Genomic DNA, 27,844 nt, shown 5'->3' with positions numbered 1-27,844 from the left:
GGGGGGGCAGGTTGAAAAAAAGGAAATAAAACCAAAAACAACATATTTTTCTCAATCATAGCTTTTATTAACAAACAATTGTTCACATAGTTTACAGGAATTAACATTTACTGGTAAAACTTTTTTCCTATAGGGTCGTCTTATATTCAGGCTTTTTCTTTTTTTCATTAATTAATATTCAGATTTTGGGGGGGGGGGTCGTCTTATAATCGAGCAAATGCGGTAATTCCTTCCGGAATCCGATCAGATTCCTCGCCGGACGCTGTAAATATTAATGTTTATTCCGGCATTTATTCTCCATCCGTCCCGTGATATCGGAGATTGGAAATGAACATTAAAATGGACAATTAGATTAACAGATGTTTAACCCCAGCGTAAGGAGAAGCGGGCTTTGGGTTTAGGAGCTTACAATCTATTAGACCCTTTATAAAATAAAATAATCCATTAATCATCATTCATTTCTATAGCTTGTAAACTGGGCACTCGAGGCAAACGCCGTTAGTCTTATCCAGCTGTCGGCTGTGCATCAATTATTAGCTGGCCGCTGGCCTCAAAGCGACAGGGGAGCCTCTTTACCCCCCCCCCCCCCGTCCGTCCGGCCCTGTATATGGTTTATGCATCAAAGACAATTCCAGAACTGAAAGAATCAGCAGGAACGTTCCATTCGTTTCTATGGCGACAGCACCACTTTTTACCACCTTGTGGTCTCCCGCCATATGTACAGCCAAGCAGGGGCAGCCATGGCCAGGGTACGCGGCTGGGCTGCGATGGATCCCGGCTGGGCTTTTTGTCTGATCTTTGTCTTTTTCCTCCCCAGCCCTGGAACGGCTGCTCACCGAGCTGGAAGATTTCCTGAACGTTCTGGACAAAGAAAGCCTCAGCAGCTCCGCCGTCCTGAAGAAATCCATCTTAACCGAAATCCTCCAGGTTTACATGAAAAGTAATAGCGGTGAGCGGAGCGGCTTCTATCACTTTACTCTAACACTAGAGGGGCAGGGGCTGAGATGGAATGGAAGGAAGTTTTACTTCACTGAGAGGGTGTTGGATAAATGGAACAGCCTCCCAGCAGAAGTGGTAGAGGGTAATACAGCGAGGGGATTAAACACGCGTGGGATAGGCATACGGCTCCTGAATCTAAGACGAGACCAACGACTGATTAAGGTTTGAGTCTTTACAGCGGGAGAAACGGGAGACGAGACGGGGGCCGGCGAGGGCCGATCTGCCGGGAGGGTCTGGGTGACAGAGGCAGGGACTGAACACTTTGTTTTATGACTGCAGGATGCGACGAGGAATATATCTACATGAATAAGGTGGTTGTTTCAGACAAGAAAGACGAGCAAGCAAAACCCGAAAGAGGTACGTTTCCCCGGTAACCGGTAACGCCGAGAATCTGAGAATTTCTGGGGGGGAAAAAAGGTTTTTTAAAACATTTTTTTTAATAAAAATGTGAATTTACAGTAACGTGGCTGTGAGGGCTGTGATGCAAACTCAGTACACTTTTATGATATAGAATCTGCCTGAAAAAGAAACCCAAAAGCTTGCAATCTATTATACTTGAGTTAGCCAATAAAGGTATCTTTAACACAATTCATTATTTTATTATAAGGTCCCTTTAATGTCCTGATTTCTATAGCGCCTTCATATTCCGCGGCGCTGTACAATGTGATTTCTTTTTTTTTGTATTTCTGTCAGAATGATTTATCTGTTCTGTTTGTTTTTTGAAGACGACGTTGTGGATCATCCAACCACAGAGACGCTGACCAATGGGACGCCAGCGCACCACGGCGCCGCTCCACAGAAAAGCCTGCCGGACCTCCCGCCGCCAAAAACCGTAAGGCGCTAATTACACAGCCGGGGAAATTAGCCCCCCAAAAACGTCATTTTACTATTTTTTTCCCATAAATGACATTTATTAATTTATGTATAAAATATGTATTTTAATATCGGGGATTTTGGTTAATATATCTGCCATAAAATGTCAAATTTAATTAATACGTGAATTATTATTATTTTTATCAAGCGCCAGCGAGTTCCGCAGCTGTTACAATTGAACTCTGGCCCTAGGAGCTTACAATCTACAGCAGTAAACGTAAATCAGCTCTAACATGCGGTCCTCTTATTTTTTGACACAAGGAAGTTGTTGTTTGGTGATTTATGTGAAATACGACTTCCCGTTTTTGGTTTGTGGCGCACGCTAACAGTAAATTGCGATTTTTGTTTTTCTTTAAAAAAAATGGCTGTAAAAAAACCCAAATTAACTTTTTTAGTTGAATTTTTGAGGAACAAATAAAAATGACAGAAAAAAGGTTCAAATTGATAACCTATATGTGCTATATATTTTTTTCTTTAAAAAAGTAAATTTCTATCAAACTGTTTTATGAAAAAGCGAGGAAACTACAATTCCCATGATCCTCAGCCAGACGCTGGGAACTGTAGTCCGTAATGGTTGGAATATCACGTTCCTCCCCACACCACGATCCTGAGCGTTTGGTTACATCCTAAACTTAAGAGCAGTCCACGAAGACAGACGAAGTCGTCAGGACAGACAATAGACGCTCTGTCGGGACTGGCCCGGTGATATCAGGACTGTTGTCAGCAATGTGCTATTTTATGATAAAAAAAAGGGTCTGGATTTCTATCCAGTTGCCGTTTTTTTTTTCTCTGATGTTTCCGGTTTGGTCGTTTTGGTTGTTTTGGTTTTTTTGGGTCGTTTTGGTTGATTTAGTTGTGTCACGGAGCTGGCTAGTCCGACCGACTACCTCCGCTATCTTGTGCTCCCTTAGCCTGGGACACCACACTTTCCCCGGCTCCCCGGTCACTCGCCGAGACTCAGTGTCGGGTAAAACCAAACGAAGACTGATTTATTTTAGACACACAGAGCTGGATATATCCAGCAAAACACACATTATATATATATATATATCACACACACACATTATATATATATATATCACACACACACATTATATATATATATATCACACACACACATTATATATATATATATCACACACACACATTATATATATATATATCACACACACACATTATATATATATATATCACACACACACTATATATATATATATATCACACACATTAACATAAAACAAGATATTGGGACACAAACTGCCCCCTTAATCTGCCTCTCAGAGACAACAGGGGCAGTAACGGGATTAACAATACAATAGGGGGGAGACTGATTTATACAACATTAAACTGAAAGAATGGCGGCCTCTCCCTGGTGGCAGATCCTGGCTGTCTGCTGGAGATAATCCCCTCAGCCAGTGATGAGATGATACTGCTGGGGGGGACACAGAAGTCTTTACAGACCCAGGGCCCATCGTCAATAGGGAGGAGGCTGGCAGTCAGGCTTCTCCAGTGGTCCCAGTAATGGAGGCTTCCGTCACAGGTTGTTTTGTTTTTTTTGGTTGTTTTGGTCGTTTTAGTTGTTTTGTTTTGGTTTTTTTTTAAAATGCCCCCCCCCCTCCCCGGGCCGGACATATCGGGCCGCAGACCCCCGACTCACATTCGCCGCACTCCTTATTGTTTAAAGTCTGCAGTGATTTCGCTCCCCTGAGAAAGAAGCACCTAAAAAAATCTCTCATTTTGTTTCAAATACCTTAATACCCCCAGCCCCCCCCCCCGCTGATTTGTGCGCAGGCGCCGGCCGCGCAGGCACGAGGCGTGGGAAAAAGCCGCTTCTCCTCTCCTGTTTTCATCCATGGAATGTGCGGATCGGAGACGGGCATTTCCTGCCCCCCCCCCGTTAACCCCTTGTGGCGCTTCGGCAGCTGGAGTGCTGGGGGGGGGGTATTGATTAACCCTTTGACTGACAGCCTGAATAGAAAACATTTAACTCTTTCATTACACTGAAAGGTCACCTCCCCACATATTACCCCCGACACACACACTTTGTGCCCCCCCCCCCATTCTCCACATCCCCTGTGGGGAAAAAAATATCCCCCTGGGGGGTAGCAGGAGGAGGTGGCGCGTGGACTACGGGTGACCCACGCTTTGTGAAGGAGTTCTGGTTCCTATCGGGTTCATCAAAGAGATCAGCAAAGACCTTTCCTGACTGATCAAGCCAACCTCTTCCAGGATTTAAGGGGTTAATATGTAGGTGATTGATGTAAGATTGGGCAATAATCTAAACAGATACTTAGCGTAGGAATTGGATTTCTTGGTAATAAATGAAATATCTTTATTTTTGCTAAAAAGCCGCGATGACTCTAATTCCCATTTCATGGATCCGTGGGTCTTGGATCTGCAGGACTCCAACTCCCAAGATCCTCTGCCAGTCTCTGAGCTGAGAGAGCGTTATGGGAGATGTAGTCCTGCAACAGCTGGAGGGCCGCGGTTTGGAGACCCCCTGCATGGGGCTCGGTTCCAGCTGCACCCGACTCCCCTGCTCCTCTGCCCCTATTCCCGATTTATTTGCGCTTGGCGACGTCCGATAGGCCGTGAAATCAGAAGCATTCGCGGAATGACAGAAATCAGCCCAAAAGCAGCGTGGGAAGGAATAACAAAAAGCAAGCGGGGTCCAAACGTCCGGGGTCGCGGCCTGGGGGGGGGTGTCCTCGTGTGATGTGGGGATGATAGGAATCAGAGTTTGGAACCAGTCCTAGAGTCTGGGGGTGAAGGGGCAGACTCTGGGGGCACACGGTCCGGAGCGACCCCTCCATATCCTCCTCTGATTTAATGATATCTGAGCGTCCCGATTGGTGCTTCTCTCCCTGCTTTATCACAGCTGGAATCCCTGCTTCAACACAGGTGACTTCTTGCCAGAAGAGGGCATTGCTGTTTGTGTATAATAAGCGCGTCACAAGTCACGGTGGGGCATTTGGGGTGTCTCAGGGGTAATAATCAGCTTCATGAAGGCAAGAAAAGTGATACATTTGGCTGCCGGGAAACAGCTACGGAGGGACTTTAAATAAAAGACAGCTGACAGGGAGGAGGGAGGTAAATGGGAGGTTCTGTGTTCGACGGGGCAACCCCCCCACACCGGGCAACCCCCCCCCCGGGGTAAAAAACTAGGTTTAGGGGCAAAAGGCTATAAAAACCCAGAAACCTAGAATCTGCCGACAGATCAGAGCCCAACCCTTAATCAGTCGTCTTAGATTCAGGAGCCGTATGCCTATCCCATGCATGTTTAATACCCTCACTGTATTACCCTCTACCACCTCTGCTGGGAGGCTGTTCCACTTATCTACCAGCCTCTCAGTAAAGAGCATTTGTGGGTAACTTCACTTAGTTTTGGCCTCAGCTATGACTTCGTTTGCCTCCCAGACCCTTTTCGACAGAATAAGTTTCCATAATAATAAAGCCGCGTTCCCGTCTCCACCCCCCTCGTGTTCCTCCGCGGACGCGTCGGGGGGCGAATGCCGAAGCCTCTGCGTTTCCTCCCACATGCGATAAAGGAATGCGCGTCCGCGAAAAAAAATAATGAAATATTGACAAACAAACCACGGAAAACGATTATTTCTGCAACTTTAAAATTTCCTGGATGAGACAGAAAAAAAACTCCCGGGGAGGAAGAATTCCAGTTAATTCCCGGAGTTATTATTATTATTTTTTTACATAATTCCTATTTTTTCAGATTTACGCAGCTGCAAAATGGTACATTTTGGGCTGATATTTGGGAAACGGTTTGTGATATCCCCTCCCAGCAGCTGATGTTTTTTTCGGGATATTTCTATGGGAAAAATCTTGCGTTTTGCTTATTTTGGCCCCGGCGAGGCTGTCCCCGGGGGGGCGGGGGGGGGGGTCACATGTCCAGCGCATCGGCAGCTCACGGCTCCAAAGACGCGTCCTAGAAAGTCTAGGATTTCTTCAAAGTCTTCAAGATTTCTTCAAAGCTCCAAATTGGTCGATAAGTCCTGGTTATGTTTGGGGAGGAATAACAGATCTCAGAACACAGACGTCTCAAAAAAACTTAAGCCCCCCTCAAAAAAATCCAAGCATTATGGAGGTGGGAATCAGACTTGAAGCTCTGATGTGATCTCGAGAGCTGTGCACATTTTACAAAAACACACAAGAGGTATTTGTATTAAAACCGATGTCCGATGGGGGCCACAGACAAACTCCCCTGGCTGAGCATACTGGGAGTTGTAACTCGATAACAGCCATATTGTCCCCTGATTGCCGGCTCTGGGATAACTAAATGTATCTTCATGCTTAATAAGAACATCGTTATTAAAACATTTCCCGTATATAACATGCATCCAGTCATAGAACCTGCTGGCAGATCGGCCCCCGGCGGCCCCCGTCTAGTCACCCGTTTCTCCCGCTGTAAAGACTCAAACCTTAATCGGTCGTTGGTCTCGCATTAGATTCAGGAGCCGTATGTCTATCCCATGCATGTTTAATACCCTCACTGTATTACCCTCTTCTGCTGGGAGGCTGTTCCACTTATCTACCACCCTCTCAGTAAAGCCTTTTATCTTCTAGTGATCTTGCCTCCCTTCTCAGTAGGATTAGTAATACAGATTTATGTCGTTTTGCTTTGGCATTTTTCTTGTTTTATGGAGGACGGGAGAAGCTTTTATTCTGATTGATTTCAGCTTCTGATGTTTCACAGAATGCAGGAGGATGAATCCCCTAAACTCCCCGCAAACTCAGGGTCATATAATATATCATGTCAACATCTCCAAGCTTCTCCGGGCAAAAAATATTTCTACACAGCGGGGTCCCGGGGGGGGGGGATATAATATAACCCCCCGGCGCTGTATACAGTAATATAACCCCCCGGCGCTGTATACAGTAATATAACCCCCCAGCGCTGTATACAGTAATATAACCCCCAGCGCTGTATACAGTAATATAACCCCCCAGTGCTGTATAAAGTAATATAACCCCCCAGCACTGTATACAGTAATATAACCCCCCAGCGCTGTATACAGTAATATAACCCCCCAGCGCTGTATACAGTAATATAACCCCCAGCGCTGTATACAGTAATATAACCCCCAGCACTGTATACAGTAATATAACCCCCAGCGCTGTATACAGTAATATAACCCCCCAGCGCTGTATACAGTAATATAACCCCCAGCGCTGTATACAGTAATATAACCCCCCAGCGCTGTAAACAGTAATATAACCCCCCAGCGCTGTATACAGTAATATAACCCCCAGCACTGTATACAGTAATATAACCCCCAGTGCTGTACAGTAATATAACCCCCAGTGCTGTACAGTAATAACCTCCCAGTGATACTGAGCTGATGCTTTATGGCGATGATAATGAAGTCCGTTGCTCCATAGACTTTCATAAGTCAGAGAATCTGACTGGGTGATTAAGACCGAGCCATTCTATTGTTCCCCACAGGCAGTATGATAAGGAGTCGGGGGGTTGTCTAGTAGATTGGGGCTCAGATAACAAAGCGAGAACTCATACAAATGGCTAATATGCAGATACCCCTCTCTTCTCCCCCTGATGCCCCCTCTTTTCTAGAAGGTCAGAATGTTTGCTGGGTATGAGGGGATCGCAGGGTTCTACAGCCCTAAATGCCCCGATAATGTGTATAGAAACCTATGATGCAGATTCTGCATTAAGCTGATTCTAGTGGGCGCTGCCACTGAGAGATCCGTACAGAAGTTAATTGTAAGCTCTGCGGCCCAGGGCCTCCCAGGTCACATGTCGCTCGATACCCTTTCCCATTTGTTTGACCTTCCTGCTGTTCTCCTGCGTCTGGGGAGAGTTCAGTGAAAGCTTAGCTGGGATTTCCCGGGGATTGGATTCACTTCAAAGAATCGCCTCCCGCGTTTCCCGTCTGACTTTCCGAAGAACTTCCTTTTGGTTTTACTGAATTTGCTGCTTTATTCTTCAAAGACATAAAACGGGACTGGAAATGAAACGAGACGCCGCAATGTAAAGCCAGGGATTCAGAGGTTTACGTGTGATGTAAGGTAGTTTTTATTCACTTTACTGAGTGGTAGATAAGTGGAACAACCCCCCAGCAGAGGTGGTAGTGGGTAATACAGTGAGGGGATTAAACATGCATGGGATAGACATACGGCTCCTGAATCTAAGACGAGACCAACGACTGATTAAGGTTTGGGCTCTGATCTGTCTGCAGATTCTGGGTTTCTGGGTTTTTATAGCTTTTTGCCCCTGAACCTAGTTTTTTACCCCGGGGGGGGGTGGCCCGGTGTGGGGGGGGGGGTCCCTGTCCAACACAGAACCTCCCATTTACCTCCCTCCTCCCTGTCAGCTGTCTTTTAAAGTCCCTCTGTAGCTGTTTTCCGGTAGCCAAATGTATTACTAAGTGGAAATGTTTTTTGCCGTCATGAAGCTGATTATTACCCCTGAGACGCCCCAAATGCCCCACCGTGACTTGTGAAGCGTTTCATATACACAAACAGCAATGCCCTCTTCTGGCAAGAAGTTACCTGTGTTCAAGCAGGGATTCCCGCTGTGATAAAGCAGGGAGAGAAGCACCAATCGGGATGCTCAGATATCATTAGATACACACCTTTTACTGTTCTGCTCCTGTCACATATGACCCGGTAATATATTATATTGTGTTTATTGTGTAACCGGCCCAGAGACTGATGTGGCTTCAGCCCCAGCCTTCAAAGAGACGATCCTATAATCTGGCTGGGGCTCTTAATCAGCCAGCACAGCCCTGTCTGCCCAGACGGCACCCGCACTACAGGGGGGATAACACAGGTGGGGGAACCCATTGTATTCTGTAATCCCCTCACCTGATACATCCCCTGCATACTGATGGGATTTGTGATGGGATGTGGCTGATGGGAGTGGGGGTTGGGTTCGGTACACATTGCATTGAGATTGTATAAAGTTCTGTGTGTTTGTAATAAAGAGAGTTCTTCTTGGTTTGCTACGAATGGTGGTCTGGATGATCCGTGGATAGCTGAGTGCGATCCGTATGAGGGACTGACTGGTGATTCCTCAGCCCTCAAACAGGGGTACCCAGCCTTGGGTACGGTGACCCTGTAACATGGGGGGGGCAAAGTAACGCCTCTAATTGTGTTTCTTTGCAGGTTCCGGAAAAGTCCCCCGTTTGTCAGAATAAAGCGGACTCGGCGGAGGGTTACTATGAAGAGGCCGAGCCGTACGATGCCTCCGTTATGGGTGCGGCTTTTTTCTTTTATATATATGTGATTTTTTTCTTTTTGGGTCCTCGCACTCCTCACATTTTTTCAGTCACGAGCTCTATGGAGACCCTAATAATTATTATTATTATTTATTGTTTATATAGCGCCATCAAATTCCGTAGCGCTGTACAATGGGTAGACAGGACATAGCAAGTAGTATGTAACATAACCAATTGACTTACAGACACAACAGGTGAGGAGGGCCCTGATCCAATGAGCTTACAGTCTAGAGGACTGAGAAGGAGCCTTCTAAGGTTTTACAAGAAAAGAAACGGGTTGAAGGAGAGAGCAGGGAGCTGGGGTCAGAGAGATTACTGGGGGGGTCAGAGAGATTACTGGGGGGGGTCAGAGAGATTACTGGGGGGGGTCAGAGAGATTACTGGGGGGTCAGAGAGACTACTAGGAGGTCAGAGATATTCCAGTATATTCTGTGTCTATGTAGAGCGTGAACGGGTATCGGAACATTGCGAAGCCAATTTAACAGATCAAGAATCATTTTAATAATTTTTCTCGCCCCTTATCTATAATTTATCATTTATTATATATTATATATATTATTTATGATATTATTATTATTATTAATATTATTATTAATTGATTTATATGGCACCACCATATTCCACGGTGCTGTACGATGGCTAAGACATAATAAGTAGCCCATCACACATCCTGTGGGTTCGACAGCCCAGGTCTGACGCCTCTGACGAGCTCCGCATCGCTCTGTGATCAGCAGCGCTGGGGATCAATGTGAAGACGGAGGAAAAAAAATAAATAAAAAAGAATAATTAAACAGACTGCAGTGATGTCACAATGACATCATAAGGGGTACTGTCCAGTTCCTAGATAGACCGCTGATGTCTTTAAAGACCTCAAAGGCATCTCCAGTAAAAAAAAGTGTAAAAAGTAAATAATGATAGTAATAATAATAATACATTATAAAAATAAATTAAGAACATTTTAAAACGTTTTAAAAAATTAAAAAATGTGCACATTTCTTTGTAGAAAAACAAAACCAAAACACTTTTTTGCTTCCAATTCAAAGTTAAGAAATAATATGTACGGTATGTAAGGGAGCATAAAATAAAAAAACCTATCCATGCGGGGTATTATTTTGCCAGATGCTGTTAAATAAAGTGGGTTTTTTATCAGAGGGACCTAATTTGTTAAGGAAAAGGGCAAAAAAAAAAATAGTTTTGTGATTTTTTTTTAATGCTATTTTAAAATTCATGCTAAATTCATGCGGACTATACAAGAAAATGGTATAAAAAAAATATATGTATGTATGTGTGTGTATGTATATATATATATATATATATATATATATATATATATATATATATATATATATATATATATATATACATTTTGGGGGGGCATTATACGTAGAAAAGGGGAATGACGGGTAAAGAAAAAAACAAGCTAAGGCTGTCTAAAGCAGAGTAAAAAACGGGTTAATTAACATTTTCTTTGCTATTATGATCAATTAATTTATGAATTCAGAACATGATTTAATTCATAACCAAAAAATCCGATATAAAAAGCAGATAAAAAAAAATCCCAAACCTCGTAATATTTATGTATTTTTTCCCTAATTCTGACCTCGCATGTTAGCCGGATGTGGGGTCACCGGCTTTTTAAGAAAACACAAGATGTGCAGATAACGAGAGGTTTATTTTTGTGTAGAGACGCCCGGGACGAGTCAAAGGTGTCGTTACGTTTAACTATAAATAACCGTTATGTGGTTTCCGGGGTATTAACAAGCAATAACTGACTGGGAGAAACGAGTCGGACCCTCGCCGGGGCGTCTGAAGTCCCCGGACATCTAAATAAAAGTCATTTTATTCAAACCCAATCACAATATCCGATAATTCGGAATATCTCTATCTCAAAATTCCAAATGGCCAAAAAAGGGGGGCACATGTTTAAGGGGGAAGGGCAACAAAGGGGGTAAAAGAGGGGCAAGGCAGGGAAGAGGGGCATGACGAAGAAAGATGGGCACCGAGGAAGTAAGAGGGGGAAGAAAGGGTGGCACAACGGAAAAAAAAAAAAGAGGGTCACCCAGATTTTTCCAACTGTTCCCACAAATATCTTTAAAGGAGGAAGCAGTTTGAAGCTGGATGAACATGCTGGATGTGGGTGTAAGAAGTAGGATTGGGGATAAAAAGGGAGTTGAAGGATTCCGCAGCACCGGATTAGGGGTGACTAAGTGACCCGGGCACTTTAAGGCCAGCGGGCGATAAATAACGTCGCCGGACGTTGTGTTTTTATACCCTTGCGGCATGCGGCTGTGAGTATCCGGCCGGACGCAGTCCACCCCGGGGCACCAGATCGGGTGAGTTTGGGCATAACTGGGGGATGCACCGCTTCTCCGGGTCGCAGGGGCGGGATCCTGACACGCCCCACTCCCCGCCCATTTCCCCTTAAATCGCTTATTCCAGCATCCTGCCCCAAAATTCCTGAAAATACTCTCAAACCCTGAATAAGGAACAGCCCCCCCACCGTGTTATTTTGTATCTGCGACGCAATCGCTCAGGAATTAAGATTTATTGTCAAATGTTTATTATTCCTGCGGGGGGGGGGGGGTTCTCCTTCATTCACAACATTAATTATTCTTGGTTTTCTTGTTTCTTATATCCTTCTGTGTCTCTCCTCGCGCATGCAGGCAGCTTTCCTGGCAACCAATTCTTCTTTTCCGACGGAGACATTTATGAGACGATCACCACGGGTACCGCATTCACGCCACCTTTACCGCCTTGTGCATTTTGCCGTGCATTAACTCCTTAGCTGCCAAAGTGGGCCAGTCACCCCAGAAAAAAAACAAAAAAAACCCACCAAAATATTATATGAATTAGAAGAGCGTAAAACGTGTCCTCTATGCCGCTTTTGAATTTTCCAAGATATTTCTATTTAGGAAATTTCAACACAACCTGAAAATTAAACAAAAATAATGATAAATAAATAATAAAAATAAATATCTGAAAGTCTTGCAAATGTTAAAAAACTAGATTTTTTTCATATTCTATACGGTGACCGGTGCACATTGAATGATCTGTCCACCCGCTGCATGGCATTTATGATTGCACAGTCGCATTACAACTCCCATTTCTCTTAGCCAGACTACTTAGAAATCTCGCATGCTCCTCTACATGAAACGTAGCAGATTATTTTGCTTTTGTTCCTTGGGTTTTATCTTTATTTTTTTGAGTGTCTAGCAGGCTGAGCGAATAAAATAATCTTTTTGTGTTGAGACCGTGAGCCGCTGTATCTTGCGTGAAATCCATGGCTTTCCTGGAATTTACTGTAAAAAATTCACTAAAGCTCACTTTCCCCCTTTTTTTTTTTTAAAGAATACTATTAATGAGATACATATTATACTGAAGTACAAAATGACACAACCTTTTATGTAGCGTTTATCTGAAGTGTGCGTATTATGCACAAGTGTTTTTATTATTATGACATTTAAGGGTAAGTGCCTGGGGGGGGCGCGTGCGTTATTATCCTGCCGATAAAAGAAGCTGCTCTCTGTGATTTGCGGTTTTATTATACTTTTTTACAATGATAAAAAGAAAGATTAACTCTTCCTCCCCACCATACACCTAATTATACTAAAATGTTATCTACATTCCCATTGATGAAAAGAGAGAATCACAAAATGTTATAATTATGTAAAATAATCCCAAATTATAAAAACACTCAGCAGCCCCTCGATCCTAAATATTACTAAGATATCATAATAGGAAGACTTCATTCTTATCATTCATTCTTATCATTCATTCTTATCATTCATTCTTATTCTAATCGGAGGGGAAATCTGATTGGCTTTTGGAGTCAAGAAGGATTTTTTCCTTAAGTGGCAAAACTAGGAAAATGGTTAAATCGGGGTTTATTTTAGGCTTCTTTTGGGTCAAAAGCAGGAAGGATCAGTAGAAGGGTAGAATTTTTGGGACTTGTTACTATGTATTTCCGAGCCCATGGGACACAATTCTGCCCTTTCTTCTAGTTAATGATTCTCAGTTCTTACGAGCCCCTTGGCCACAGCGGGCACGAGCCCAAATACTGCCGAGTGCCCGTTTTTGCTGCTCTGACCACTTAACGTGGTCCCCGTCACCCCCTTATAACGTCACTCATAAAACTGATATGTATTCTTATTGATACAATGACACCGAATGGAAAAGAGACCCAAGAGCTTCTTTTTAGCCAACTACATCGTTCATTTATTCTGATATACGACAGTCTTGTTTTTTCCCCCCATTTCCAAGTGTGACGTTGAGTGTCGTGTATAAAAAAAAAGGGATTCTGTTAAGAAACGTGAGGCGGTAACCACGGCAACCCCGGCTATCACACAGATAAGCGCTTTTTCCAAGCTGCTGTTTTCGATATCACAGAAAAGAGAGGAAAATGTTATGTAAAGAAAATTCCTTTTCAAAGGTCAGCGATAATCTGGGCGCAGTCCTATGAGACCTGCCTTTTAACCCTTTCAATTCTTAGCTTTAAGGGTAATAAAATACTACAATTATCAGAATTCTGATAAGAAATTCATTCTGGGCTGGATAAAGGATAATAGGAATTGTAGTCAAATTATATGATTTCATTTCCTCCCGCAGCTTTATAAAAAGAAGAAATATCTAAAAGTTACTTACAGACTAGTCTTAGAAAAAGAGAATTTATACAACTAATTCACCATTATGTGTTTTTTTAAAATCATTCCATGGATCCACCAATTTAATTTCATCCCATCATAACACGGAGAATGTTAAAGACAAGGCACGGAAACCAGGATGGCGTCGGGTGCCACCTGACCCCAAAATAACCAAGAAATAGGATTTTGGTAAAAACAAAAAAAACAAAAACCTTTAACCAAAAAGGCAGTTTATGCTACAAAATACCGTATTTGCTCTAATATAAGACAAGGTTTCTTTCAGATTAAATGCTCTGAAAAATACCTTTCATTTTATATTCAAGGTCGTCTTATAATCAGTCCTGAAATAGAGGTCTGGCTATAAGACTAAGATCCAGAGTGGCAGATCTGGGGGGGCAGAGTGGCATATAGGGGTATAAGGCATATCTGGGGGGTAGAATGGGGGGCAGAGTGGCATATAGGGGTATAATGCATATCTGGGGGGTAGAGTGACAAATAAAAGGAAATAAAAACACGAAATGCATTTTTCTCAATGATGGTTTTTATTAAATATAAAAAAGTTTAAACATGAATTAATATTTATAAGTAAAACTTTTTTCCTATAAGGCAGTCTTATATTCAGACTTTTTCTTTTTTCCCCCTAAATTAATATTAAAATTTTGGGGGGTTGTTTTGTAATCGAGCAAATCCGGTTCTCAATCTCATCGCCATCCGCCCGGCCGTTACACATCACAAGTTCCGCGGGGGCCGGTTTTTGTTGACGTCTTTCTGTTGATCGCAGATGATGGGGACGCCGTCAGCAGCTCCTACGAATCGTACGATGAAGAGGAGAACAACAAGGGGAAGTCGGCAGCCCACCAACACCAGTGGCCGTCCACGGAGGCCTCCATCGAGCTGATGAAAGATGCCCTCATCTGCGCCTTCCTCTGGAGGAAGAAGTGGCTCGGCCAGTGGGCAAAACAACTGTGTGTTATTAAGGACAGCAGATTAATGGTAACGTAATGGGACTTCCCCTTTAACTCCGAGCTTTAATGCACTTTAGGTAGATTTCACGTCCCCGAAAATGCTGTTTTATAATCCATGGCGGGATTTCTCTTTTCAGTGTTATAAGAGTTCCAAGGACCACAATCCCCAGCTGGACGTGGGTCTGATCGGCTGCACCGTGACGCACAAAGAGAAGCAAGTCCGAAAGAAGGAGCACAAGCTGAAGATCACGCCGGCCAACTCTGACGTCATCGTGCTGGGGATGCAGAGCAAGGAGCAAGCAGAGCAGTGGCTGAAGGTAGGACAGGAGGGAGAATATGGGGATAGTTAAGTGGAACATCCGCCCAGCAGAAGTGGTAATAAACATCCATGGGGTATACATATGGCTTCTGAATCTAGGACGAGACCAACGAATGATTAAGGTTTGAGTCTTTACAGCAGGAGAAATGGGCAACTAGACGGGGGCCGCATGGGGCCGATCTGCTGGCAGGTCCTGGTTGATCTGATTTCACCATAATAATTTCCGATCCATGTAAGAAACGTTCTCAATAAGGCTGCTGGGAGGAAAAACAGACGACTACACGGGCCAAGGGGGGCCGATCTGCCGTTAGGTTCTTTGTCGTTGTCAGTAATGTTACCCGGTTTCTAGACCAAGGAATTTAGTAACTGTAACAAGTTGCCAAATATTGAAAAAACTTCTTTAAAATTAGACACATGGAAAGCTTCCAGGTCTCCTACACAGAGCACCCAGAGCTGGTAAATCTGATAATTATTGCTGATCCGCCGGCGGGTTCTGGGTTCTTTGTAATTAAATGACAAAAAAATCTTTTTTTTCCCCCCTTCAATAATCTTGAAGAAAACGAGGCTCCCGATCCGCAGCTTTGTTTGCGAATCCCATAAACGACAAATGAGTTCCCTCTTTATATTCCAGTTCAAAAGACGCGACCCACAGAGCGGACGATCCTTTCCTGACAAAGACGCTTTGAGAGAGGACTCGTAATTTAATGACCGTTAACAGCGAGTCGAAACTTACAAGAAGTGGGAAGATTTTAGGCAGAAACTTCAAAGTTGAGCATGAAGGAAGTCGTGACTTTCCAATAAAGCCAATAAAAAGCTGACAGAGCAGGCAGTGTGTGGACCTCGTCGCGTTTCACGCCTTTATTAATTACCCTGCAGCACAGATCCATCTATTAGATACCCCAGGCAGGGCACCCAAAGGGCATCCGTTCCAGATGTCTTCTCGGAGCTTTAAACCTCAAGGAGCGATGAGATAACATGACGGACACGTCTTTCGCCCCAAGAAGTTCTGCAGCGGCTGAGGCTTTTCCTTTCTCCAGCTTAGTTTATCCGTAGGCAGGGGATAGGAGACTAGGCAGAGACTTAGCACCACATTTGGGGCAATAACTTGTGTTAATATGTGAAGCATTAATAATTTTATATTGTTACAGTTTTGTTTAATGGCTCAACAGATTAGGAGTTAAAAAAACTGCTTTAGTTGCCCCCCCCGTGACACGTGTCCCTGTTTGCACCACACAGGTGATACAGGAGATTAGTGGCCTCCAGACCGACGTGGCCTCTGAAAGCTCTCCTCTCGCATTGGAAAGTCAGCGGCAAATGTTACACAAGGTACCAATATATATATATAATGTATAAAATTTAATAAATATAATATAATATATATTCATTGTATTTATTTTTCATATATCGCCATCCTATTGCGTAGCCTCCTAATAATATTTCCACGGGGCATGCGCTGAGTTTTTAGCAGGAATTAAGATGGAGTTTGCCCAAAACGATAAATATTTAGCATTTTATTTACAAACAGAACCCGAAGTGCTGGCAGTTTTTCTGTTTTGCGGAATAGAAAGTTTTGTTCGAAGTAACTTTGTATCAATATTGTTTAGAAACTTTGTTACGTTAATCAGAGATCTGAAGGTTCCGCTTGGGCTGATCTGTTGGAATCGCTTAAATCCGCAGGGAGAGGCGTCAGACAGATATTCCGGTGCATCAGAAAGTGGGAGCAGCACTGACGGCCCCCCCGAGACCCCTGAAACCAAAGAAGGTGAAATATATATAAATATATATATAAACTATAAAATATGTGTAATACCTTTCTCCGCCTTTTCTTTCCTTGGTAGTTTCTTAACTAGAGAAAGTTTAGCCAACTTCTCTGCCTGAGTCATATGATGAGTTCAATATGACTTACTTTACTGAGAGGGTGGTAGGTAAGTGGAACAGGGTTCCAGCAGAAGTGGTAGAGGCTAATGCAGTGCAAAAATGTGCAAATTGAATTTAAAGTTCAGGGATTGAGAAGATTCAGGCACGGTCTACTAACTTACCAAACAGATAGCTAACATACGAGGAGAGACCCACCCTGATATCCGTACATATTTAATATATTATTCAGGCTCAATGTTTAGAGTCTTCACAGGCAGGGCCACGTTAATATTTTATGTCGGCGTAGCATATCCAGCCACTGCAGTCCCTGATCGGCCCTGGAGCGGCCAGTCGGGTGACTATAGGGAGCTCAGCGGCCCACCCAGCGTTGGTCTACTGTCCCAGGTGGGCGGTCCGAGTCTTTGTGGACCCTTCCAGCAAGCAAATCATTTAAAAAGTCAGCAGTGATTTACCCCGTGAATTATATGAAAAACACTTTAATCAGTAAAGTATAATTAATGGTTATTATACTGAGCTAAAGTGACATTCCATTCCAAATGAATGAGAGCGTTTTCCGCGCATGCGCACAGAGGGTCTCAGAACCTTTACTGAGCAACTGCCGGAGCTGGCTGGCGGTAAGCAGGTCATGTGTCTAATACATGGGCAAATGGGCAAAGGGGCAAATGCAGATGGGGCAGATTCGGCAGAAACCCTCCATGTGTTTACAAAGCGAGACACCATGGAAAGGGACCGCTCAAATATCATGAGCATTAAAGTGCACATCGTGGGGGGGTTGTCATAGTTACATAGTTCATAAGGTTGAAAAAAGCCCTAAGTCCATCAAGTTCAACCCTTCTACCGAAGCTTCATATTCTTGATCCAAAAGAAGGCAAAAAAAACCCTTGATCCAAAAGAAGGCAAAAATTAATCTACTTCGAATTCTGCCATCAGGGGAAAAAATTCCTTCTTGGCTCCAAGAGGCAATCGGATTTCTCCTTGGATCCAGAAGCTCTAAAATATTAATGTTATTCTATTTATAGCCCTGTAACATTTTTGGTAATATATTTCAACCAGTGTGTTCTGGCTCTAAACCTGGAGTCCTGCGCCAGTTCCAGAACAAATTGCAGTGATTCAAAAGTAAATAAACAGCGAATCAGGAAGAGGAAGATCAGAAAAACAATGTATTCGGTCCAATTACTGCGTGAATACAAGTTTAAAGACTAATTAACAGTTTGGTAAAGAATGTTTCCAGGAGACAAAGGAATAGATTGAAGCCGAAATGTGGCAATTTGATGAAAAAGTAATCTTTGGATTCTAGACATGGAGAAAATTCTCCAGAGTGGATTCCACGTTCGTTACACAAACGTCTTTCTTTATCGAGAATAACCCCAGACCGTCCAGTCTGCGCTCACAAAAACCTTTTGTACTGGGAATGTCGTTTCTTCAGCTAATTAAGAAAGGAAAGTAGGAAGGAAGGAGTGAGGAGTTGAGCGCTTCCGTGAACCTCGAAATAATGGAAGCCGACGCTTCGGTGACCTCATACTGGTCTCTAATTAACGTATCCGGCTCGTTAGTAAATGTCAGGAACCCTTCGTCTCCGTGCAAGAAATGCACTTTGTTATACGGCGCCATCTAGTGGCCATCGCGGGATCTGCTGCGTAAATTATGTGAATTAGTGAGACAAAGTGTTAATTCACAAATAAAATGTTAATAATCTGTATATACGATACAATCAGTTTACGCTCTAACCGCAGGAACACAATGGGCAGACTGGGTGGGCAGACTGGGTGGGCTTGAACGGTTCCCGTCTGCTGTCAAGGTATATGTGAATTAGGAATTATATGGGAATTAGCGATTTTTTTGCTAAATTAGGTAGCAGTTTTATCTCCCCTTACTGCGCAGTACAATGGACGGGCCCCCCCGGGAGACTTCACCAAATGAACTACACATTGTGCAGGGCCAGTACAGCCCCTTATTTATGAGGAAAATTTGCAAGGGTTGGTCCTTCATAATTGGGGTTACAAAAAAAAAAGTTCAACTTATTATTAATAACCAGATTTATTAAAAAGCATTCTTTGCAGAAAAAACATCAGTAAGCATATAGTATAAAACCCACCACCTTTCACACTTATAGACACCTTTTTGTGGCAGATCCAGGCTAGTAACTGGTAAAAATAAAAACAAAAACAAACCTGGCTCACTCGTGTATTGGACACAAAGCCAGTAGAAGGAGCACAAAAAGGATCCAACACAATTTAAAATCATTTCTTTAATGGAGCTGGCAGTAGTTAATGTTTTGTTGGGGTCTATGGATCTTCTCTCTCTCCATGAAGTCAGTAGGGGGGGAGACAGGGTGCAGTCACTGATACATTTCATTGTTTCCATGACGCCTCTCCTTGTTGCTGGGAGTTTGTCCAAATAGCGATTTAAATTTTTTCTGTTTTTTTTTTTTGTTAGTTAAAAAGAAAGGAGGCTCCGGCCTCAAACTCAGCAATCTCATGCACATCGGAAGGAAGAAGTCATCTTCCATGGAAAGTCCTGAGAAGACCTTGGAGACGTCAAGTACGTTCCTCACTGGAGATTGGTGAAAGTTCATTGAGTGGGGAGGAAGAACGATCACTAAAGGGGCTAAGAGTCCAGCACGAGGCTCGTTCAACCTCAACTCTTATTAACTAAAGACGGTTATAGTATGGGGCAGGTCTGGAGCTCCTGAGCTCCTGATCCAAAGTTTTAACTGGACCTCTCAGCTCTAGACCCTGCCCCAAATGCCCAGCAGAGTCCCGACTCCTGATTGACATCAGTGAGGAGTTTGGTTTTCAGTAGGAACGTCTCATGGTCCCCAAGCAGCTCTACATTTCCATGGGGCAGGATCTCCAGCTTGGCTTAAACTTGGACCCATCAGTAGATGAACCTCTAGAGCCATCCCGAGCTTTGTGGCTGAGATCTCCATAGTGAAAGCCCAATCTCGTTATTACTTTTACTCTTCCTGCGCCAACCGCCTGAGATGTTTCCAGGTCCAGGGAAGGAGCCGTTTCAAAGAATTTTCATATAAATTATACATTTTCCTGCCATAAATCCCAGTATTTTGGGGACAGCAGCCAGTCAATGCTATTTTTGACCCCCAAAGGCTGGGATTGACCTCTCGCAGACTGGGGCTGACCCTTCAGGACTGGGACTGATCTCCTGCCCATTGATATTGTTCACAGATCATGGTGATTGATCTCTTGCAGGTTACCTGAACGTGTTGGTTAACAGCCAGTGGAAGTCCAGATATTGCTGCATCAAAGACGGGCAGCTGCATTTTTACCAGGATAAAAACAAGAGCAAGTCGGCGTGTCAGCCGGTGTCGCTGCCGGGATGCGATATCATCCCCTACCCGAGCTCTGATCACCTGTACTCCTTCCGCATTCTGCACGGCGGGGAGGCTCTGGTGACCCTGGAGGTAATTAGTTCAGTGGCCAACTTTCAAACCCCTGGGTATTTATAACCAGAGCATCCCAGTCAAAGGCATTGGTTGATGTCACTTGTATTGCTGTTTTTATTTAATGTGTAGATGCATGCGGCATTCATTTTGGGAGTCGCGTGTCCTCACCTGCAACTTGCAAAATTATATTAAAAATAATATATATATACATTTCCTAAAAAATAAATAAATAATAAAATTTACAATAAATTTTTTTAAAAGTAAAACAAATAGATCCCAGAGAACCCTTGGTGTGCTGACATTTGCCACCTATACTCCAAAACCCTGTGTGGGTGCTAAATAATACCCCCCCCCCCCAAAAAACCACAAAATACATTTATGGAGGCATGACCCCTTCCCGTGTGCCCCCCCCCAGTGAGCATGCGAGTGCAAAAACACGTTGGCAAAAGTAAATGCCCAAGTTGAATTTTTAAAAACAAAGGGAAATATTTCAAGGTTTTTTTTCCGCAGTTTTTAGGTTCCGCTTCTTTAGTCTTGTATTATGTTCCGGACACCACTGGTGGTCCCCATGCCCCCTCCGCCCAGGACCGGCGCGCAGTTTGATGGACTCTCCCAGTCAGTGAAATGAAGTTTAATTAAAAACACGCTGAATTTCCCCTTCTCTGCATCGCAGGCCAAGTCATCCGAGGACATGGGCCACTGGCTGGGGCTCCTCTTGTTAGAGTCGGGGTCAAAGACGGACCCTGAAGAATTTGATTACGATTACGTGGACGCCGACCGGGTTTCCTGCATTGTCAGCGCGGCCAAGAACTCATATCTGTAAGTTTACGATCCCTGCCTGTCCTGAATTTATAAACAGAGAAATATTACAGAGAGGACCCCAGGCTCTTTATAAACAGGAATGGATAATATTTATAAGAAAACATTAAGTTACAGCCATTTATTTATTACACGGAAACTAAAAGTATCTCATTAAGACAGCGAGTTCCCGGAATCAGTAGGATTGTTACGAGTTTATACGTCAGGAGTTGGCATCCTGTGGCAGACCGGCTACCAATTCCAATTTTCGGGTTGGCTGAGGGTTATGGGAGCTGTGGTTTATGTTACAACTGAACTGGTTAAAAGCCCCAGTGCTTACAGTTTGAGATCATTTATCTGATCACTTGTGTGGCAAATCTGCCCCTCGTCCTCCACGAGGTCACCTTCAGCCTTCCTGGACCTCCCTAAGTGAACAAAATGACCTTTTATAATATAATATTTCTCACTTTTTTTTCATTTTACTTTTTATTATTATAATTATTACAACCAATCCATTTATGTATTTATTCAACATTTTCAAGCCATAATATAACCCGACTTTCCTCTCTCGGAGATGCAGCTTCATGCAGAGGAAATATTCAGAGCCCAACACCTATATCGACAACCCGCGCGGGGGCAGAGCTCAGCAGGACGACCTCTACGACGACGTTGACGTGTCAGACACGACGGTGAGATACCGTATTATTTACTGTTCTGTGACCTTGTATTTTAGTTTTACGGAACATGATGGTTTTCTACTAAATATGAAAGATTTTCTTTACTTCCTTTTAAAAGTGTTGGTTTTTTTTTGTGTTTTTTTTTTATTATTAAAAATCTAACATATATGCCATCTGCTAATAAATACATTTAAGGAAATCCAAGATAGAGCACATTGTATTCACTTGGCCACTTGGACCAATTTGGTGATATTTTAACACCAAATTAGGCTTTAAGGTATTGCAGTGGAAGAAAAGTTAATTCAAAAATTGCATTTAGTTTTTATTGGTTAGGACTAGCCCCGCCCACTAGGAGCCGCACATTTTCTTGACCTCCATGAAGTAGAGCCAGGGAGAGGATGGAGCTGCTACAAAGTATCTGAAGTGACAGCCAGAAACAAAATGCAGAATTCTTTTTTTTTTATAGCAGCGTACGTTTTTTGAATAGATGGGTCTTCATCTCCTTTTTTTTTGCACAGGAAGAAGACCCTAAAGTTGATCCCCGGGGGGAAGCAGATGATGAGACGTACCTCGAAATCCTCCCGGTCAAATCTTTTGTGCACTGCTCCGGAGCGAAGACTCTCTGCAAGTCTCCGACCAGTTCTCCCAGACCGGAGAGAGTTGGTGATAAAAAGGACAAAGACGGGAAGGATCAGCAGAACGTGGCACACGGAAAATCCGAAATACCCCAGCCTGACCCCAAGATAACAAGCCAGGTATGGGGGGGGGGGTAGAGGGTGAAATCATATGAGATAATAACACAGATACCTTCAGCTACTCTTTCCTTTAAAATGTCATATTCCTAAGGACTTTTGTTGGCCCAATAAATCAGATCTCCCACCATTTATTAGTATTACTGTATACAGCGCTGGGGGTTATATTACTGTATACCGCGCTGGGGGGTTATATTACTGTATACAGCGCTGGGGGGTTATATTATTGTATACAGCGCTGGGGGGTTATATTACTGTATACAGCGCTGGGGGTTATATTACTGTATACCGCGCTGGCGGGTTATATTACTGTATACAGCGCTGGGGGGTTATATTACTGTATACAGCGCTGGGGGGTTATATTATTGTATACAGCGCTGGGGGGTTATATTACTGTATACAGCACTGGGGGGTTATATTACTGTATACAGCGCTGGGGGGGTTATATTACTGTATACAGCGCTGGGGGTTATATTACTGTATACCGCGCTGGGGGGTTATATTACTGTATACAGCGCTGGGGGGTTATATTACTGTATACAGCGCTGGGGGGTTATATTACTGTATACAGCGCTGGGGGGGTTATATTACTGTATACAGCGCCGGGGGTTATATTACTGTATACAGCGCCGGGGGTTATATTACTGTATACATCGCTGGGGGTTATATTACTGTATACAGCGCTGGGGGTTATATTAGTGTATACAGCGCTGGGGGTTATATTACTGTATACAGCGCTGGAGGGGTTATATTACTGTATACAGCGCTGGGGGTTATATTACTGTATACCGCGCTGGGGGGTTATATTACTGTATACAGCGCTGGGGGGTTATATTATTGTATACAGCGCTGGGGGGTTATATTACTGTATACAGCGCTGGGGGTTATATTACTGTATACCGCGCTGGCGGGTTATATTACTGTATACAGCGCTGGGGGGTTATATTACTGTATACAGCGCTGGGGGGTTATATTATTGTATACAGCGCTGGGGGGTTATATTACTGTATACAGCACTGGGGGGTTATATTACTGTATACAGCGCTGGGGGGGTTATATTACTGTATACAGCGCTGGGGGTTATATTACTGTATACCGCGCTGGGGGGTTATATTACTGTATACAGCGCTGGGGGGTTATATTACTGTATACAGCGCTGGGGGGTTATATTACTGTATACAGCGCTGGGGGGGTTATATTACTGTATACAGCGCCGGGGGTTATATTACTGTATACAGCGCCGGGGGTTATATTACTGTATACATCGCTGGGGGTTATATTACTGTATACAGCGCTGGGGGGGTTATATTACTGTATACAGCGCTGGGGGTTATATTAGTGTATACAGCGCTGGGGGTTATATTACTGTATACAGCGCTGGGGGGGTTATATTACTGTATACAGCGCTGGGGGGGTTATATTACTGTATACAGCACTGGGGGGGTTATATTACTGTATACAGCTCTGGGGGGGTTATTACTGTATACAGCGCTGGGGGTTATATTAGTGTATACAGCGCTGGGGGTTATATTAGTGTATACAGCGCTGGGGGTTATATTACTATATACAGCGCTGGGGGGTTATTACTGTATACAGCGCTGGGGGGTTATTACTGTATACAGCGCTGGGGGGTTATTACTGTATACAGCGCACTTATCTGTAACACTTTCTATAACTGTAATTCTTATTCTTGTTGATGCAGGGAGAAGAAAGTTCTCTGAAACCAGTCCCTGATATCCAAGTAACGGCCCCCGCTCCAGTAACGGCCGGTCCCCTGGACAGCAGGGGCAAAGAAAAAACAGAGAAAGTCAAGATATCCGGCCCAGGTGAGCCGATCCACGTAAACGTGGGCGATAATAAAAAAAAAAGCCCCAAGAGGTCGTACGCAGGATTCTTTCTAAAATTCTGCGGAAATCGCTTTGAATGGTAAATAATCGGAAATGTTTGTCTTTTTTTTTTTAAAGCCATTGAAACCAAACTGGGTAAAAACCGCACGGAGGCCGAAGCGAAACGCTTCACAGAAGAGAAAGAAAGGCTGGAGAAAGAGAGAGAGGAGATCCGGACGCGACTGGCGCAGCTGCGCAGAGAGAGACGGGAACTCAAGGAATCCATCGCCAACTGCAACGGTAACGGCGACCATGATGGCGACGGCCAGCAGGGGGAGCCGGTGGGGGGTTGGGTGAGCATCCCTGGGATCTGCCTTAAATCTCAAGGTCGATGGGCAGATTCTCATGGTTTTTACCCCAGTTTCAGGGTTTTGGGGGTGAATGGGTGGATTTTCAGGGTTTTAGCTGCAGTTAATTGATTGCTTTCCTGGATTTAATCTATGGGTTGAATGCGTTGACAGACAAGGATCTCCTTCCCGGCCTGGAGGAGAAGCTGAGAAGCAAAGAGGAGGAATGTAAGGAGAAGGAGAGCCGCCGCGTGGACCTGGAGCTCAGCATCATGGAGGTGAAGGAAAACCTGAAGAAAGCCGAATCGGGGCCCGTGACGCTGGGGACGGCCGTGGACGCCACACTCTTGGACAGCACCACAAACGTGAGCCTGCGTTGGATAATTTACAAGTATTGTCCGGGGGGGCGAATCTACGAGTTGAAGACTCTCAGGGGACTTAATAAGGTCCAATTCAGGTTACTGGCCCCTTGTGCTCGGGGATTCTGACTTTGTTACTTTGTAACTCTTTGTGATGTAAAATTGAGTTTATTTCTACAAATAAAGTGTTTTCCTATTGGCTGTCCTCCTGCTCAGGCTAAGTGCAGCAGTCCCATTCATTTACCGGACTCGTCACCGGTAAATGCCGCCACGGCGCTGAAAAACAGACCTCTGTCCATCATGACCACCGGAAAAGGCACAGTCCTGCAGAAGGCCAAGGTGAGAACCCGCAAAGCTGCGTAGAACCAGATAACACCAGAGAACCTTCCATATTAGAACCTCCTCTAACCTCAACATTCTATTAACCCTTCGTATCTTCCCATCGCAACTCAGCCTCGGGACATTGACAAGAATCTATTGGTATAGAAATTATAATCTGTATTCCCTACTTTATGACCCAGCATGGACCAGCTGGAACCAGAAAACGTGTAACTATACCCTAAACGTCAGGAATGGGGTCTTGGGGGAGAAGCTTCACTCCAATGTTTAACAATAATAAAAATAATAACTAATAATAATAATAATAATCACTTACATGGTTCTTTTCTAGGAATGGGAAAAGAAAGGGGCAAGTTAAGGAAGGTCACTGTTATTAATGAACTGAGAGACTCGAATGTGACATCGACGTGCTGGACCACGGCTCTGGGGGCTTCATTCATCAAGAAGATATCAGGTTCGAGCCCATTTCTGATGAGGCCCCAGAGCAAGTCCACCGAGCAGCCCAGAGACCTCGTCTCCTGCAGATCCGTCTTCATGTTTGGCCGCCGGTGGGCTGAGTCCGACCGATCCGAAGCAAAACAGACTTTCGACCCAACTCCTCGTGAACGGAGTCCTGCGGGGTAGTTGGGAGTCGTGACCGTTCCGTCCCCTGATTCTCCTCCCTGGCTCATCCACCGCTCGGTGCTGAGAACGGTCTGCGGGGGAGTTTGGACTAAGTCTTTCTCCGTCATTTATTTATATAAAGCCGTGCAGCAAGGAACTGGGATTGGACCTCAACAGCGTTGGAGACGTCAGAGGTGCATTTCGCAATATCGCCAGATTTCGATAGGTGCCGTCCCAATCTTTATCAAATATTCCGTATTTTACAAATAAAGTGAAGACCTCGGTGAACGCAGACAGCCTCGATGTTACGGATTATCGGATACATATTTATTGCGAAATGTTACAGTTTTACAGTTCAGCAGATATCGGCGATAGCGGATCGAGCGGTTTACAGCAGCCAATAAGTGGCATAGAAACACAGGACCTGCCAGCAGATCGGCCCCATCCGGCCCCCGTCTAGTCGCCCGTTTCTCCTGCTGTAAAGACTCAAACCTTAATCAGTCGTTGGTCTCGTCTTAGATTCAGGAGCCGTATGTCTATCCCATGCATGCTTAAATCCCCTCACTGTATTAACCACTTCTTCTGGGAGGCTGTTCCACTTATCCACCACCCTCTTACAGATCTGAATTCTCTATCCTTCTAACATATCATTGGCTGCAGAGATTTCTAAATTTATATTTCCTCATATTTATATTTATAAAAGGAAGAGGCCATGCAGAGGACATGGTAGAGGACAATGATCTTTAAATGATTTTTATTATTAAAATGAATCAATTTATCAGTTTGGGTTCGAGGGAACATAAAAAAAAAATGTTCAAAAAATATTGTACATATTTTGCAAACAAGGGTAAAAACATTTACGTTTTACATTCTGTTATTGGGCCTGCACCTTAAACTAGGGAATCGGTCCTAAGACGTTTATTTAATTCGCCATGAAGTAAACAATCAATTTTCATCTTGTCTCCGTCTCCGCGGTTTATCGTCTCCATTTAAAATGTGTTTTATTTAAGAAATTAAAAATGTAAAAAGGTAAATTTTCCAAAATGTAAGAAGTTGGAGAGATTTTTTGCCAAGCATTTTTCTGTGGATGAGGGAGGATCACAGAGCGTTCTGTTCGCTGCGGACTACAAATCCCACAATGCTTCACCCCTCCCCCACTCCTTTTAGCGGAAGCCTTTGCTTTCCGTGGCTTCAAAATAATTAATAAAAATAATTTTTTATGAATTTACCAAATATTTTGTTTTCTTCATATAAAGTTCATATTATAGAAAAATAAGTATAATTATTCTGGTAGGAACATCAGCTTGAGTGTGGCACCATTTTAGCCCCTCCCAGTTTTATTGTGCCCAAAGTGCCTAATACTAAAAACTTTGTTAATCGCTGTTGGTATTTTGGTTATCGGATACAGTCGCCATTATGAATAAATATTAAGTTATCACAACTGCAAATATACAAAATTATGAGCAGTGTCGATCTTCAGGCAGGAATTTAATTTCTATTGAAATTTAAATATAAATTGGCATTAATCGGACCGGCGGGTTCTGTTTTATCCTGAGAAATGATGCTTTTATTTTCCTGTAAAAGTCACTCCTTTTGGCAAACCGATTGATCTGAATGTCTTCTGCAATATTCATTGTGGCCACTGTGTGGCAGCATCGAGTGAACATAGAACATGACCACAGAGCTTACATTTTAAATATTAGGTCACTTGTAGCATAGAAAAAAAAAAATATGTGAAATAACACAGTTCACGTTAGATTGCTATTTTTATTAACCCTTTGCAAACAGATGAATGAGGGGGGAAAAAACCTTTTTG

At 43.6% G+C, this 27,844-nt stretch overlaps 1 protein-coding gene across 1 annotated transcript; it reads left to right on the top strand.

The window, feature by feature from the left end:
• The first annotated feature begins 822 nt into the window (after positions 1 to 822).
• Positions 823 to 25,783, top strand: LOC149277535 (actin filament-associated protein 1-like 2). The gene is made up of 18 exons (XM_089502818.1): positions 823 to 949; positions 1,279 to 1,356; positions 1,752 to 1,831; positions 9,010 to 9,100; positions 14,544 to 14,755; positions 14,865 to 15,044; positions 16,283 to 16,372; positions 16,724 to 16,808; positions 19,361 to 19,465; positions 20,134 to 20,345; positions 21,001 to 21,146; positions 21,706 to 21,814; positions 22,321 to 22,557; positions 24,257 to 24,380; positions 24,519 to 24,680; positions 24,902 to 25,092; positions 25,303 to 25,425; positions 25,757 to 25,783. The coding sequence occupies exons 1-18, from the start codon at positions 934 to 936 to the stop codon at positions 25,781 to 25,783; spliced, it is 2,268 nt and encodes a 755-aa protein (XP_089358944.1). The 5' UTR covers positions 823 to 933.
• Positions 25,784 to 27,844: the final 2,061 nt, after the last annotated feature.

The sequence above is a fragment of the Sceloporus occidentalis genome, unplaced genomic scaffold (genome assembly GCF_023333645.1).
Source record: "Sceloporus occidentalis isolate IW3139 unplaced genomic scaffold, rSceOcc1.0.p SCAF_212, whole genome shotgun sequence".
NCBI classification, from domain to species: Eukaryota; Metazoa; Chordata; class Lepidosauria; order Squamata; family Phrynosomatidae; genus Sceloporus; species Sceloporus occidentalis.
This window is presented reverse-complemented; position numbering and strand designations above follow the sequence as displayed.

Excerpts from the sequence above, each read along its gene's own strand:
- LOC149277535 (XM_089502818.1), top strand. Across the intron at positions 21,815-22,320 it reads TTGACGTGTCAGACACGACG|GAAGAAGACCCTAAAGTTGA; the intron begins GTGAGATACCGT and ends TTTTTTGCACAG. Across the intron at positions 25,093-25,302 it reads TCTTGGACAGCACCACAAAC|GCTAAGTGCAGCAGTCCCAT; the intron begins GTGAGCCTGCGT and ends CCTCCTGCTCAG.